The sequence below is a fragment of the Echiichthys vipera genome (assembly GCF_963691815.1).
Source record: "Echiichthys vipera genome assembly, chromosome: 7".
Lineage (NCBI taxonomy): Eukaryota > Metazoa > Chordata > Actinopteri > Perciformes > Trachinidae > Echiichthys > Echiichthys vipera.
In genome coordinates this window covers 18,161,346-18,178,833 of record NC_139832.1, presented here as the reverse complement: position 1 = coordinate 18,178,833, position 17,488 = coordinate 18,161,346, and the positions used below count along the sequence as shown (strand labels likewise).

General features: G+C 40.8%; 1 protein-coding gene across 1 annotated transcript in view; it reads right to left on the bottom strand.

Moving 5' to 3' along the window:
- wnt7bb (wingless-type MMTV integration site family, member 7Bb) overlaps positions 1-16,234 on the bottom strand; it is a 31,666-nt gene extending 15,432 nt beyond the window's left edge. Inside the window, exons 1-2 of the mRNA XM_083916271.1 lie at positions 15,765-16,234; positions 8,573-8,799 (exon numbers count right to left, since the gene is read on the bottom strand). Of these exons, the coding sequence (XP_083772397.1) occupies positions 8,573-8,799; positions 15,765-15,952 (415 nt within the window). The 5' untranslated portion in view covers positions 15,953-16,234. The remainder of the gene's footprint in view (positions 1-8,572; positions 8,800-15,764) is intronic.
- Positions 16,235-17,488: the final 1,254 nt, after the last annotated feature.

The following is a 17,488-nucleotide window of genomic DNA, read 5'->3' as shown; positions in this document are numbered from 1 at the left end:
CACAATGCACGCATCATTTCCACGCTGTTATCCGCAAAGCACTTGGCTGCCTGGGAGTGAATCTGCAGTTTGGCTGGTAGCTCAGCACTACGATGTACTAGAGATATTTTAGCTTTATTTTTTTTACGATAGCAGGCACGATATAACATCCTTTTATGACAATGACAAATATTTTTTTTTTAGTCTATAGCCTGCGGGATAACAGAATCGGGTGAATGATTACATATCTGAGTTGATAACCACAATGTGCCTGAAGGCTATACAACCAACAAGGAACTAATCCCACAAAGGGAAAAACCTCGGCGGCAGTGAGATGATTGATGGTACTTTAGGAGAGTTCACCAGTGTCAAAGCACCCAATTGTGTGCTGTTGAAAAAGCCCAGTTTTGAAGAATGAGTTTTTGACTGTCTTTATTACACTAGTCCTGGGTATAACACTCCTAGCCAACTCACTAAGCTCATATGTAAGACATGCTAATGTCTTAGTTTTTTTGAGGAGGAATTTAACTGTGAAGCCTCTCTCCCTGATGATAATGATGCCTTTAAAATATGAAAAACAAAGAAATATGTTGAGTTTATGGACTTGTTCTTTCTTCTTTAAAATTTCAATCAAGCACGTGGACAACTTAGGTGGCTAGACAGTTACATTGTACGTCTGACTTATTTGCTTTCAAGGAAAGAATGTTTATCCTGTAGTTGATATATGTTTTTAAGAAGGCATCACATGATTTAAAAGGAGTTTGTTGAAGAAGTTCAGATGGTCGAAATTAATATTTCAACTTGCATTTCCTTTTACTTTGTCAAAATGAGGAAACAAAGCACAAATGGAACCACATGGTCATTTGAATAGATTTTCTCGTCCGTTCATTATTAGCCTTAGGTTGGACCCTGATGTTGTACTTGCATTCTGCGGGGATATGATTTCACCACAAATGACCATCAACTGATTCCGAGAAGGGGAAGGAGCTCCGCCAATGCATTTATAATTTGCAAGTATTTTGTTGTCCTCAAACCAGGAGTGTGTAGTGCAGCACATGAGAGGATAAATGCAGGATATGTGGGGAAAAAAGCAAATGAGTAGCTATTTTAGGCCTTCAACAATAAATAAAAGATAAGGGTCATGATTATTAACTACGACTGCCGCTGTAATGTTTTTACATTCAACTTGAATGAAATGTATCAAATCATTGTGACTCTTTGGGCCATTGTCTTCTGTTACAACATGAGTTAAAGTGGTGGGAAATGCCAAAGAACTAACTTCAGTAAGAGACATCTGATTGACCAGTCCTTTTGATTTAAGAACCTCACAATCTAAAATAAATGCACTATGCACAGATTTTCTGTTGTTTAGAATAGTCTAAGACATAAAACCAAAATCCTGTGCATCTATTGTCTTTGACACACTTCATCCAAACATAAAAAGACAAAACCTTCAAAAAATCTTACACAAATTCTTCTACTTTTTTTTAATGTGGAATGCAAAACACTAAACCAAAATCTAAAAACATCTATCAACCACATCCTCTTTGCACTTATCCTTCTCCATTGTTTGAACTGGGGATACATAAACTGACCTCAACCCTGAGTTATGTCTGGCTCTATCTGCCTGTAGTGACCTTTCCCCTCCTCTGAGAAGGAGCTCAGCTCAAAGGAGTCCTGCATCTCCAGCTCCCAATCAAGTATGTGCCTGTCCGGGAGTTCTTTCCACACAAGTGGTTTTCAATGAACCTGCTGACTTAAATGTCCTTTATCTGACTAGACGCTGGTTTGGCCCCTGCAGCCCTGGCAGGTGGATCGCTTACTGCCTTCACCAAATTCTGGGCTTCAAGGAGAGATGAGTGAACGATTGAGGAGGGAGGGAGTGACTGGCTGGGAGGTTATACTATAAAAGAGGTTCTCCAACCTCCCTTCAGCTGAAGCCTCCAAATTTTATCACATTTGATTTGGTAACTACTCAGATAGACATTTCTTATCAAGTTTCTCATCCTGAGTTTCTATTCATGACGCATTTGAGGCAATAACTCAGTACCTATCTGAGGAAAATGAAAGAGAGAGAGAGGGAGGGGAAGGCAGAGAGGTAGGATGTAGGTCACTTCACTTTTATGAAAAGCCCTTTTGTTTCAAAGTAACATTGATAAAACAATGCATATCAATCTACAATAACTACAAACTATGGTTTATGACACTGCTAAAAAACTGCAGTATTCTCTATGTAGCAAAAGGCTCACCTGCTCAAGTGCTGGATCTATTATTGTGCAATGGGCCAGAGGCAGAATGATTGAACTTTTGTAATATTTCACTGCAGGGACAACAAGAAACCTCTTTCAGATGAAAAGCATGAATCAGGACGGTGACAAACGGGCTGGAAAGTCAAACAGAGAGTAACCAGAGCAGGCCATTTTATGACAAGAGGGCCAGTGTTGGCCTTTGATGCTGAGTGTAGCCGTTGAAAGGTGTCCATTTTCAAGCCCTAATCGCCGACATCAAGTGCACTGCCATTTGAACAGAGCTGTAAGGTGTTCATAAGCAGGTCTTTTAAGTGAAGGGCATCTCTATTTCAGGTAGTTAACCAAAGGAATGTCTGATGGTACACAAGATGAGACTTAAGTTAGGTCAAAACATAATGTTAAAGGAGGAAAAAGTATGAATATTCAGCAGTAATTGAATTGATTGATAAAACCTTAATCACCGCGGTTGTGCATTGGAATAATGTGTCGGGAAAATAAAGCATGGTCATATGATACTGTTTGTGTGTAAAAGTTGAGGTACGGGGCAAAGATCACTGGTTGGATCTATAAGACATTTCAACTTATTATGTAAGATGTGTAACAGAAACCACATGGGGCTTTCGATGCACTTCACGCGTGGGTGGACACACTTAAACACGCATAATACAAAGGCATCAACAAATCACAGCCCTGGGATCAGTCTTGACAGAAATATTTAAAATAGAATGATTCATCCAGAAACCAGGCCAAGTATTATGATTGGAGGATTGACCACGCTGGCCATTCAAATCCTGAAACCCTCTCCTTTCCCCCTGACTCGCTGATGGATTTGTCTCTAATTTCATTATTACTTCTTATTAGACTGCAACAAGCTCCTCAATAACACCCATTTCTGTTAGCACAGGATAATTCATTCCACATTTTTACAGACTGAAAGTACTAAGTCATGCCAACACCATAGGGCACAAGGAGAAGACTGCTATATTTGCTTTTGCAGAGGAAACAGAGACACACTAAAATTGCCAGTTTCAAATCTCACTGCGAGTTTATGGTGTTGTTCTTCAATTTGTCAGTTAGAGCATAATAATGGAGCCAATGCTCATTGCAAAACAGAGACACTGGTGAGGGATAGAGCTGCAACAAGAAAGGGGATGCTTTCATTTTTCCATCAATCCATCTACCCTCAAGTCTTGTGTTCAGCAGGGTGTCACGCGACAGTGACAGAGCCAGCAGAAGTTATCTTCTCAACTGAATACACTTTTTTTTCTGTTTACACTAGAAGAGTGAAATTCATATCAAATGGCAAGCCTTGATACTAAATTACCTTTGTCGAATGAAGATATCTCTAGCTTTGTAATGCTCAATAACCCAACTATTAATGTGTGCTCTCTTGGAAAGCAAATGTAATATTATGGAGAAGCTCCAGAACAGAGGGACTGCCTCCAAGAGCAGGCAGCACAGAGAGAATGCATTAGACTTGCGGTCGGCTGATCTTTAGTTCTTGAAAAAATGTCGACATCTCCTCCCTCCAGTCCAAAACTAAGACTGGATCACAGAGCGGGGGGAAAGGTTTAGTGTTCATAATTTGGGGGGATTTGAATGAAAAACTTAAATGGGAGCAGAACGGGAATAGCTTTTCCCCTGTACTTGATTATGATGATGTGGGAATTTGCAGATTCGGAGAAGGGATTGGAACATTTTGTTGAAGGGGTGTATTCCATGATTTCATATGCCATGCTAAAGAATTCCATAATATATACAGACATGGTCAGAAAACCTAGTTACATCGTCAATCTCATGCAACAAACACTGGAAACTATCACAACTGAGAATGTCGTGTGCGAGCTGATGGCAGCTAGGCAGTAAGGTGTTGAGAGAAAACGTTACATCGCCCACTTTTGGCAGTGGAGTTCTGCAGTAGCTGTGGCTTCTGTGGTCTTCCACGATGACCTAGTGGGACACTGCTAAACTGAACGAGCACTGTCAGATCCCAACCAACTGCCTTCCCACCTACAGTAGTGGAGAGCTTCATCCCGCTGCCTCAAGACGCGACACACACATGTATCCAGCAGTCTATCTCATGGCTTGGTTGGTATAGGGAAAACTGGGTTGGGCTGGGGGCTCAGTGGTTAGAGCAGTCGCCCCATGTAAAGAGACTGAAGGTCCTCTACGCATCGGCCGCGGGTTTCGACCCCGACCTGCCGCCCTTTGCTGCATGTCTCCCCCTCTCTCTCACCACATTTCATATCTGTCCTCTGAAAACTGCCCAAAAATAAAAGAGAAATAAATGAATAAATGAATAAAAAAAAGTATAGGGAGAACAGCCACAGAGTTCAACTTTAACAATTATGTGTCTTCATGCTAACACAATTATTCTGATATACTGAAGAAAAGGCTTAATCCTCAATTAATAGTAAAGCAGGGAAACTGTGGATGTGTGAAACTCTCTATGATGCTCTAAAGGCTAATACAGCCATCATTTAAGGAACTGCAAATTAAAAGTCTGTATATTACTCCAGGATGATATACATCAATACTAAGTTCACAATCACTCTCAATCGCTACACCCCTGCTGTGACACAAAAACATATGGTTAATACGATCGTATAGAACGTATCTGGGCACATCAGAGGACACTACCACCAGCCACATAACCAGATCGGTATGGGGGAAGAATGTACTGTTTGACACAAACCTGACTGTCGATCATTGTAGAAGGTCAACTGGAATAGCCAACACACTATTATTTCTGGTAAGCAAAGATGGTGAATGTGGGTGGCACAGCTGATACCAGCTTGGTTTTATTAGTGCATCATTTCTCTTATACCCACACGTCTCTTTTAAGTGCTGAGCACAGTCTGTGTGTTGTCCTTCCAACTATGCTGTCAAGTCTTAAAGTCTGTTGCTGTTGTAATCAACCATCAGATCATTAATCTACTTTTACTACTTACTACTTAATTACTACTTAATTAAATGTGCAATATCAAACAATAAACCTCATATTTCAGTCATCAGGTAACATTAACATACCTGCGCAAGCTGAAAAGACGCTTAAAAGAGATTTGTCATAATTCATGTCTCCCGAATGATCTAACACCCTGTGGGGAAAGGATTTCTCAACTCAGTTCAAGTCAATTCGATACTTCACACTTTAATTTCTGTGCAATGAATGCTCCAGTCAGTGAGTTAATGTATTGTTCACTGGAACTTCTTTTTTTTTTTAAATACACATTTATTAAAAAATATTTGTGAGGGATTGGGTGTGTGTTGTTTTTTTCAATTTGTCACTTTCCAGTGTATTTATTGACAGAAATGATTCACAAAAATGTAAAGACTGTACTTGAACTTATCATTTTTACAGTTACTGCTACTGTTACTCATAATTTTAGCACCTAAGCTCTTTAGGGCTAGTGTTAACTTTGAAAACCATGAACCCACTTCCTAATCACAAAACCAATGCTTAAGCCTCTGTTTAGACAGTTTACCAACCCGATGGACAAAGAGCTGCTGTGTGCGCCTCAGTACAGCCATGGGTTCCACATAATATGCCAAAGCTGTCAAGAGACAAAAATGATGCAAAATGATCTCCCTTTTGCCCCTGTGGAGTGAAGGAATAAATCTACTCACTCGAAGGACAGAGGAAGAATCTGCATCCCTGTTACTGTTCTCACAAATGATCAAGAACAGAGCTACAGAGTGAGATTATAGGGTGCCAATGACACACAGATGAGGCAATAGAACATTACAGTTTGTAAGTTCCGCCAGATGTGTTCTTTCTTTTAACAAATACAACATAAAAACATTTCACAAGAATCTACATTTTAGCTTTATATTTACTTTATATTGCCTGCATGTGTGATTTAAATGTGACAACAGAATTGCAGATTTGTGGTGATTATCATGTAGAACAAAAATCTGTCTTTTGTTTGCTGGTTATTATCTTTATTCAACAAAAACCTAAATCAATGTCTTTGCAAGTCTGTCATGGGAACCATGAGCGAAATCAATTTCCACATTGGCCTAAAAGAAGACGTCATCGTTGGAATACTTTATTGAAAAGGCCACCAAGTCCCATCATTATTGGACAATCATGGCAAGCCCCGGTAGTCATCACTCTCCAACCAGAACTGGACACCAACAGTCATGTGCTCAGCGCGGGCGCATGAAGCATTTATTTGTGCAGATCCACTATGGAAACCAAACAAAGCAAGCAGGAAATTCAGATGACACCACTATGGGTTGTAGATGTTGCATCACTGACAAAAGTAGAAGAGCCCCCATAAGTGTGTACATCAAATACACAAACATGAGATGCTACCACATCCCCATTAGAGAATTAGAGCTGCTATTCAATGCTTTAGTTAAACAATATAATACGTAAAAACACAAACCTCAGTGCTACAAAACTATTAGACACACAGATGCTTCTGATGAACCAGTGCTTAATATCGTTCCTAAATCTCTATGCCCTGCAAAAGGGCATAAAAGAACAGGCTAAAAGGAGGAGAAAAGGGGAGGAAAACAACATGAGGTCCATTACAAAAGAAAGCACCACATTCACAACAAAGAAAAAATGCTTTTGGAGAGGGAGCTGGAGCTAATTCAGCTACTCCTTAAGAGGAGTGATTGTTAACAGAGCCACTGGATTAAATGCACAGCCCAACCGCAATGTAATGGCAACAAAGCATCTTCTAAATGAAAGGAAATATATAAAAGTCCCTGTAAAACAAAAGTGATGCAGAAGAGGTTTGCGGAGAGCCAAGTCTCTCAAACAAAAGCATCGTAAATGTAAATGTTTGTCTGCTGAAGGTCTTTTTCTTCATGTATATGCATAGCCAGGCATGGACACAACCAATTTAGCCCGATTAACAACAGATGTGTCCATCTATTTTGGTTCGACAAGCGTTCTTTGCAATAACACCATTAGTTGTCTCCTCATTTGCGATATCATTTTTCAACCATACGTTTTCCCCATTAGGGCTTCAGTGCCTTTCGGTAGCTTTTCCAAAACTTTGGCATAGCCAGCAATGGTCGGCATGCTGCTAACCAACAGTCTCGCTGCAGATTCTACATCAACAGAAACCAGAGCATGCTGGAGAAATACAACATGTCAATTGAAAAGAGGACAACTAAGATGGGCTGGAATCAGCAGTGTATGAAGTCCTCTCGAGCAATGCCAACGCAAATGGTTATACAATAGAGAGTCAAAGAGACTGTGTGTTGCTGGTTTGAGTTTTGACTGTGTGATGTGTGCAGCTTGGGTTTGGCTTGGGAAGAGCCATATTCCATGGGGCTCAGAGGGTCGGGGTGGTACCGCATTTTTGATACTTCTCTTGTACTCTTTCTTAAAACTGAGACAATATGATGGCTTGAAATGAGTATTTTGTAACTTATATTCCTGCTTCAAGAAGAAAATAATAATAATAATACAGGACGTACTGCACTCACTTTTATTATTATTGTCAGCTTCATTATCATTACCAAATGACAATCACTAATCACACGCAGCTATAAAAGTTCTCTATCCTCTGCTTTGCGTCCTACATACACACACCATTTGTGATAGTATCGGTGTTCAATTATTCATTTAATGATACACTGTGAACAAGGCACAAGCACTTGAGAAGATCTATCACTGATAACATTCCTTTCTCTAAATCAATCACCTTATCCCTCACACAACATTCCAAACATTAACCTCATGAACCTTGATATTCCCCTAAAATTCACCTTAATCAGGTTCAAAGTTAGAAAAATATGATTCCATACTAAACACAGCGTCTCATATAGAGTACATGCTGGTGTCGATTTTTTCCAGTGCGTCACTGAAACAGTATTTCGCTTAAACTGAAGACTAAGGTGCCATCTTTATGGCTGCATCATTGCATGTAATATCTTTTATATCATTTTAGACGCATGTAGCTTTGTAGATTCTTTTTTTTGGTTACTGCAAATTAGTCTAATATCAATAAAAGCGGGTCCACCTATTTGTGTGGCCCTTCCTTCTATCTTTAACTATTCCAGCGTATTTTGTGTCATTCCTACACAGAGCTGTGTTTAATTGAATTATAAAATCCTAACACATAGTAACCGGGGCACTTTTTAACTTGAAGCTGCCTTAACAAGACCATGTCCAAAAAGAATATAGCTCTGAATGTACATAAACCCAAATACAATCCTAACTAAAAAAATGTTTGTCACCAAATGGAATGCAAAAAATATCCGCACTCTGGCAGCTAAAGCTCAAAAAGGTTATCACAAGGAAAGCCATATAGAAACACACAGAAATACACAGACAAGTGTAAAATGTGACCTTTCCCTTTTGTGATAGAACCCAGACTGACCTACTCGCAGCTCCTGACCGAAGACTGTCCTTTCTCCTAGCGCCGAACAGTTCCAGCGTCCATATCGGAACTGGTACTGACACTCATTGATGCCCATCTGGGCACCTTCACCCACAACAATGATGGCGTCCGGGCGGCTCTGGCAGATGGCCCGCTGGCGAGGTGCCAGCCCGGGAATCTTGTTGCAGATGATGTTGGCACCCAGAGCCACAACCGAGGACAGGGCCCTGCAAAGTAAGAGAAACGCACCACCACGCACGCACACATGCGTTCATACACACACACACATGAACGGACACAGACACACACAAACACAGATTCAGTTAGAAATTCCAGAGGATGGTCAGAGTGACTAATTTATGTGAGACTCTCCAGAACAGGATTCAATTCAGCCAGTGATTGATACACGTTCCGTAGTGAAGTGAAAGCTGTACTGCATTAAAGTATTGCTATTTAATGGATTAGAGGTAAATCAACTCAACTCAATCAATCTTAAACTTAAAAAAACATAAAGTACAGGGAAACTTGGTAAAAGAGCCCAGAGAGAGAAAACAAGATATTTATTTGACTACTGACAACGCCACTCCACATTGGTTTGGATGGTGGGAGTTTGAGTAATGAGTTGGGGTTTTTGTGTTAATTGTTAAGTAACATAGTGGCATGAATAGTTGCCAGTCTTGACTATTTGGCGAATACAGTATATACACTTGCTCAGTGTCTTGGGATGCAGATGCAGGGTTTGATTTAAAGCCAAACGTCACAATATAAAATATTATTCTTTATGATTTGTGTGATTATGTGTGTGAAAGTTATTCAGGGTGTAAAGTGCTGCCTATAAATTTCACAAGAGACTGTTTTTATTTTAGCCACATCCTAAGATTGGTTTGAAACGGAAAATATGGTGGCTTTCAACACCAGTTGCCTTAATTCGTAGAGTATTAATGTGCTGTATAAGTAAATGACACAAATCCTCAGGGAGACGTCAACACATCTGATCACTCGATGTGATAATATAAAAACATATGTTAAGGATGGCTTTGCAACCGCTGAGAAAGCCAAAGCAGATTACAGCTAAACAAAGCGCTGACTTTCTCCACAACTCTGTTTATAGCCCTTGAAACCATGTAGATACATACTTTTCAAACATGTCAGGGATGGGGGAGCCATAAAAGAGTGCAGAGGCAAACACCAGCTTTGAAGTATGACGTCGACCTCCAAAGGCCTCACCACAAACAGGGCAAACTAACGCAGGCAAGTTGTGTGTCAGCGAAAAGCAGAATGAAGAGAAAGAGCGGGCGAGGGGGAGAGACACTGAAAGCAGAGACAATGATTTCTGTGGATTCTGGTTCACAGTGATCTCGGTAGGAGAACCCTGACTAAAACCAAAGATATGATCGTTGATTATAAATCGCTGTCGGACAATCATGCTCTCTTTCCCCGCTGGTTGCTTGAGTTTCTCCACAAAGACAGAAACACATAAATCTCAATTTCAAACACATGAGTTCAAATAAACCCTGACTGCAGCGATACGAGTATCTGTTTCTAGACTGAGGGCTACGCACATTCTCTTGGTCTTCTCCGTGCAGTCAGGGGAACGCACAACAGTAAAGGGAAAGGGCCATTGTGTATACTGTTGATTTTGCAAACCCTGCTCTAAAAGTGAACACAAAAGCTAACTGAACTAAGATTTGCTTCAGTTACATAAACACGCTAAGATGTGAATTTCAAAATAAATGAGAGAGAAATAAACAGAAGCAAGATGCTAATGAGACAAAGAGCATAACTTGTGGTTCTCGACAGAACATCTGCATCACCACACTGTTAACTGAAGGCTATCACTTAAAATATGAAACAACTCAAAATGAACAACAGAAATTCATCAGGTGCATTGAGTGTCTGCAGTTAACAGTCGGACCGCTACTTCTTTCGAACCCTCTTCACTCTCCCTGCTGTTAAACGGGCTTGAACTGTTCTGACCCTGCGTGACCCCCTTCTGTATTTGTGGTTGTTCGTGGCAACAATGACATGTAGTCTGTACAAAGGAAAAGGTCTGGTTCATTAAATCAAGTATAGCTAATGTGCAACAGGAGAACTTCACTGTCTTGCATAATGAACGTTACGGGTGAATGGAGCCGGTTTATTTATGTAAATCCAAAGGCAATAAAATACTTTTGAGGCTTCAGTGCACCTTCAGTGCGCTTTAAAGCTAATACAACAGCTCATAAATATATACTATATATATACACCGTATATATATGTTTCCTGGCAAACAGAACTCCTGATAACTCTCCCACTTGGCTCTTTCTCATGTCATTCACCTGCTAATTCATAGAATCACAATCTACCACCGGCAACCTAAACACCAAACGAAGAATTCCAGAGCTAAGCTTTTAAATCCCTGAAATCATCAAAGTGCACAAATGCGATTCTGTTTGCTTAGCATATGCTCTGTGTGTACGCCAGCAGCTTGGGGACAGCTCACCCACGGTCACAGATCTACTATCAGATAGACTGCCAACAGCCACTCTAAAGTATAACTTAGAGTATAACTATCAGGTATTACAGTAATGATCTAATGTATAAATGGATGCAAAGCGTGCAGTGTTTCATTGGTCACCGGCGTCCTACGCAGCTGTGATGAAGAGATGAAGGAGCTTTTGTTGTTAATTACTAAGCAACAGGTGACATGAATTGTTGCCAAGTTTGGGCCTTGCACAGATCCTGTAAATTGCAATTCCAAAATGATATGCAAACCTTTGAAAAAAAAAAAAAAAGTGTTATACTGTATGTTATTTCAAGATTTGATGTCTGATTTTGGCCCTGACACCTACAGGTGACACTAATCCCTTTCCTTAACAATTTGAGAGCCTTTAAACAAAAACATAGCTTACTGTCTGTTATATGAATAACAAAATGTGTGATGTGAACAAAAAATACATCACCCTAAACATCAAACATAAATTTCAGAGAAACAGATGCCTCTGCCAGTTTCACCTGACGATCAATTCATTTCTTTGGAAAAACATGACTGAAAAAAACAAACCAGTACCAGTGTGAGCAGTGATGAGCATACAGATTCCATCACAGGGTAGTTTGGCCTTAAGAGAATCTGTAGTCTACGTCATGGCATACAGCATGCTCACAGCCACCTACTCCATCACATGGAACACTTTGAACCTAACTGACATACTATTCAGCTCCCAGGCATGCACCTTCTACCGAGGAATGCACTCTCAAAAATGCCTGAGACACAACTTAGTTAAGTCAAGTGGATAAATGCTCTTCTTTTTCCAAGAGCAGGAAATTAACTGTTATTTTAATGCTGAATAGGAATTTCCTCTTTTATCAGCTCATTTACAAATAAGATGATCAGTGACACTATATTTTATATATTTATATTTTTAAAACTTTTAGCATCTGTTTTTAACTATATGCAAGTCACACACTGGTTCGGCCAGTGTAATATTAATAAAGCAGAGTGAAAATGCTCAGATTATTGCCATTGAAACACTAAGTGTGAAATTCCTCAATAGTGGAGTGCGAAATGTTCAATAGCCAGAATGCTCTACATGGTCAGATCCTTTTGCTGAAGGCTCATTTACCACCCACAACGCTACACATTTAATAGTTCAACAAGCCAAGACACTGCGAAAGGGGCATGGCTATATTTTGAATCCATATAGAAATGTTGTCGTCATTGCGTATGTTGTGGTTAATACTCAGCAGAAAACATACTTAAATAATCTAAACAAACAATAGTTTGTACTTTTAATGCGCAAGCCATTACTATACTTAGCAGTGTAGCCCACTTAACAGCAAACCAAAAACCGCATCTATTTCAGCATCAGGTTTGGGGTCTCCGGGCAGCAGAGAAAGGAGCGAGGGAGCATTGGTGAGTAATTTATTTTGGAAGCTTTAAGAAAGCCAGTGTTCTCCTGCAAGAGTAATTCTCGTTTAATTTAAAGCCGCAGCGCATTATAGTGTCAATCACGTGCATGTTGCAGGCAGATATTCTAAGATGTGGGTTCAAATGATAACATCGAAATACTGAGAATGAACCAGAGGTGAGGTAATGCTCAGAGACAATCTTTCACACGCTCTGACAGGTTAACGGTATACTCGCATACCCATATTGTCTTAAATTCTCCTCACAGGAAAAAAGGCAGACTCTCAGCATCCAATTGTCTTGAACATCTCTGCCACTCTGTGGCCAAAATGAATCCATGTTGCAGTTACCAAAATGTTTGGTAAAATATTGTAAAATATTTGCAATAAGACAGCTAGATACAAGTCATCATTGTTTAATCACAAGACATGCTCATCAGCCTGCAGACGGCACATTAGCGCGTTCAGGTTTTCATCTAATTAGTTTATTCCCACGTGGATCATTTCCCCCGGTAAGGTTTCCACTAATGAGCATTCTCTACTGATGAAAAAACATCCTAGTATTAAATCACATTTACTGCTTCAGTTGCATTTTTGCTACGCCTGCTCCCTGTGCCGTTACAGCCTGATGACACAATATAAACAAGTTCAAATGAATCTCCAATCTGTGGACGTAGTGAACTAAAGAAATAAATCTCAGAACCGGCGTTTAATGATTAGGATAAAGGCAATAGAGTCCGTTGTCCGGTAGGAAAGCTGCACGGGAGCACAATCAAACACACGCGTCTTTGTGTTGCTGAGGATGAGCACGCGCACTCTCTGAAGTTAATTAAGGACCCCGGTAATTGGCGCAAACTTACAGGTAGCTGCCACTCGTCAGGATCAGGAAGATCTGTGGATAATAGACTGACAGCAGTACACTGCGCGACGAGAAGATGATCATGATGACATTGAGCAAATAGCCACGTTCGGATAGAGTGAGACGGCGCGGACAGGATGAAAAAACTCCTTTAATTCCCGGTTTTAGGTCCCTTTCGCACAAAATCAAAAAGTGGTGCCGTGCGTCTCCGTGTCTATGGTGCGGTGGCTCTACGCAGCTCCAAGCTCCCAAGGCCGTGTGTGCGCTGAGATTGGCTCTGTCATCTCTCAGCGGCAGAGGCTGTTACACAGTACTGTGGGTTCCCGAGCCGGAATGATGATGGTTTTAGGGATTTCGCATGGCAGAAAAGTGCCTCTCTCCACTCTCATGAGAGTCGTGCCTGCCATTGGGCAGGGAGAGACACTGCTATCCGCCCACTTTGCCACAACGGGACAATAGGGTGACACTGATCCGATCCCCGTTGGACGTGCAGGAGGTTTCATTCAGCATCACACCCCCCACACACCCCTCCACACCCACCCCACCATCCAGCCCAAAAATAAACAAACATAGACGCCGGCTGCTTGAACCTCACACACATCATCAGCGTTTCACGTGCAAAAAAACATCTGCACATTTCTTTGGCAGGATGAGTCATTTTGATTCAACAAGTGGGTGTCATATTAACGCAATAATACGACATATATGCATATTTCTGCATGGGTGTGTGTGAGAGTAAGCATAAAGCGTTATTATCCTGATGAAAATAAATATCCTTACCTCTTCTGATATGTCTATAATATGGTTATGATATTCCTGGAACCTATACAGTATTATGTCCTCTTGTAACAAGTTATCCTATAATATTTCCCCAGAAATATAAAATGAAGCATTTCAGTGGTACTCAAATATGAGTTCCGCAAACCTTATTATTTCCCGTGGAAATGTTATTTCCTATAGACGTCTATAATATCCGGCTCTGTCTGTCTGTCTGTTGCACTCCGATGGTATTTGTTGGCCGTCACCCTATAATATTCAAATGTTCATTTGAAAAATAAGGTCCCTTAGATTGTAGGATTGCCAAAGGTGAGGTATTGAAAAAAATTGCCTGAGATTGGATCTGAGCAGAGAAATAAAATAGTTTGGGAGATTTAGTCCTATAGAGCTTAGTGAGTGGAAGGCTTTTATCGCCTCAGCATCGTGCCTCTCACTCAACACCTGCAGGCTCCAGTCATTGTAAATGAAGAGGGTACCATGAAAGATTTAGTAAAAGGATGGAAGGAATGAGCTAACTGCTCGGGCTCACTAAACACGGAGATGGGTGACTTTTCCTCCATAGGGAGCTTCTGTCATGTGATATGAGCGTCTGTGGAACTTGAAGTCATTTGCACGCTTCACTCCACATGCGGTTCTCACAGGGAGGGCTAACACTTTTTGTTGGTTCATTGTGGCTCTAGGAATCTCCGAAAATACTATGGAATCAGTGTTAGAGCCTTCATGTTGTATGCACGTAATCAGTTACAGTTATTCAAGAAAGCAAATGTAGTGGCGCATAAAAGTTGCCAGTAATGTTGATGCATTATCTGCAAAAGTATCAGAAAAAAATACCATACATTTACTTGGTGGGTTTATTCCTTCACTGATCATAATTTGTCAACTAGGCAGTGTTGCATAATAACCGTGTAACTTGTTACTATAAGTTATTATTTAAATTAAAAATAAGTTAGAGTAAGTGTAAGAAGGCTATAGCCTAAGTTTCAGGGTGTTTTATTTCCCTCAACCTTTCGTAAGTAGAGAAGGCCTAACATCCGTCGAGCCATGCATGCACGGTATGAACACAATTAGGAAAAACTTATTTTCACGAGTCTATAGCTGTCTACCTGGGAGTCCTAACACGATCACGCTCGAGAGACACTGCAGTAGGCACAGCGACAGAATGGATAAGAAGCCCTTCTGTGTTTATGCACCAAGGTGAGGTATTGCAAAACAGGTAAAAACTCCATCTGGCCAATGGAATGTGGAAATACAACTCAGTCTGCCGCTATTAATGAAGGTATGCAGGGTGAGCTGGATCTGGAGCAATTACACTGGCTCAAATTATCTTGCGCGACAAATGGAGCATGGGTCTCATGAGGTGAACTAAACAGTTATTTGATAGCGAACACGAATCGATTCTGTTGTCTGTTGGCACCAAATCTGACACTTTTACGCGCGACACAGTCCCCAGGTGCGGGCGTTTGGATATCATTAATATTATCATTATTTAAAAAAAAATACTTGCTGAAAACTATTTTTTTCACATCATGCTTTAGTCTGAGGTCAGAGGGCAATCGAAGCTTTACTGTATATAGTTTAATAGTCAGAGTGTCGCAATGAATTTGGTTTTCAGGTTTGCTCATGTGAAAAGAAAACACTCTGCGCATGTAATCACAGGTAATGAAAACTCACCCGAGTCTGAGGTATATGATGCCAAAACTCAGCAACACGTAGAGACTCCGTTTTCGGAGGGGTTTGTGCATGATCGTTAACACTTCGTCCAGAGGCCATGCAATGTAATAGTGGTCACGCGTTCCGTTCACATTGGCAGGTTTCCTAACCCTTCCAGATGCACGTATACCGCCTATTTTCCGCGACATGAAGATGAAGCGCTTTTGAAATCTTCGTCTGTGTGAAATCCATGACCCAGCAGTACAGGTGAGATGCTGATGACGACCTGAATGGTGGTTGAGAGATCCAAAATGAAACTTGAGAGAGGGTCGGACTTGAAAGGTGAATGAGTTCTTGGAGGAAGTGCCTTCTATTCGTCCTTACTTTCACGGTAGAGCCTAATTAACGATTCCCATTTTCTGCGCCATGCAGGTAGAAAAAAAACGAGTGGCACTTAGCATTTCGCAGTGCCCTGCAAACCCCGTGGATCTTGTTTTGTTTAAAGCTTTTGTACATCGCTCGTTGTTTCTATTCACTGAAGACACCTTAAACGCAGTCCATGTTACTAACTTGCAACAGCCAGGTACTCTAATACAGGTAACAAAAGGGCTACACGCCTCCTCCTCCTCCTCCAGCATGGATATGCAGAGAATGGGACGGGCTTCTGAGCCTGAGCTCAACACGTGTAGTTGTTGTACAGAAAACTAAAATGAACGAAGTGAAATGGCCTTTTATAGGCCTGTGGTCCAGGCTAGGCTGGTGCTTGTCCCTTGCAACATTGGGCTTTGCCCCACTAATGTGGGCTCCTCGGATGGGCTCCACCACAACAGTAAGCCCCATAAAGTCAAACAGAGGAGGAATGGCTTTCCAGCTGCATGAATAAAAATTACAGTTGCATGACTAATAATGACAAATAATAATGAATTGGCATCATGATAAATATGTGTTGGTGAAATTCTGTCAGTCAGTCACTTTGATTAACAGTGCAGTGCATGAACAAAACAGCATAAACAAAACATCAATATCCCCATTACATGGGCTTGAGTGAGGATGATGTGAATTTTGAGCAGATGTTCAGAATAAAGAGTCAACTCCTTTGGGAGATATTATTTGACTAAGAAGACTCCCTCTGGTGGCAAAAAGACTGCTGACATGATCTGACAGTGAAAACCTCCTCTGCAGTGGGACTCCTGCATGACAGTCCTTTTAAAATCAAATGAAATACTGTGGGTGCTCTGCAGAATCGTGAAAGATTTCCTCTAAAGAAGATTTTTTTCAAAATGCATTAATGCAGGCATTTTACAGTGAAATTAAAGTAACTGGAATCAACATTCAGAGCATTAATAGCAGCCAACACATATATTTGCTACGTAAAGATATAGTGGAATAATGACGTCCTGAGCAGAGAATGAAGTCCCTCAACCCTATGTGTGTTAGTCATGTGCCGATCCAGTGTGTGTGTATTCATAAGGAAAAAAACATTCTGATTAACAGTGAGTTGCGTCTTTGTGAAATAATCATTAAGGAAAATATTGATTACATTCTGTAAACCTAGCAGAGAGTAGCACTGCGGAGCTGCTGACCACTGCTGCAGTGGACAGCTCATCATTTTTCAACAGCCATGTGTGTTGGTGACCCCTTTAAGAGAGATGGTGTGTGGGCATTTATGCACCAGGAACAGAAGCTTCCAGTGATTATTTCAGAAGCTTATTGTTTAGCTCTTACCCCGACTTGCTCATATCACC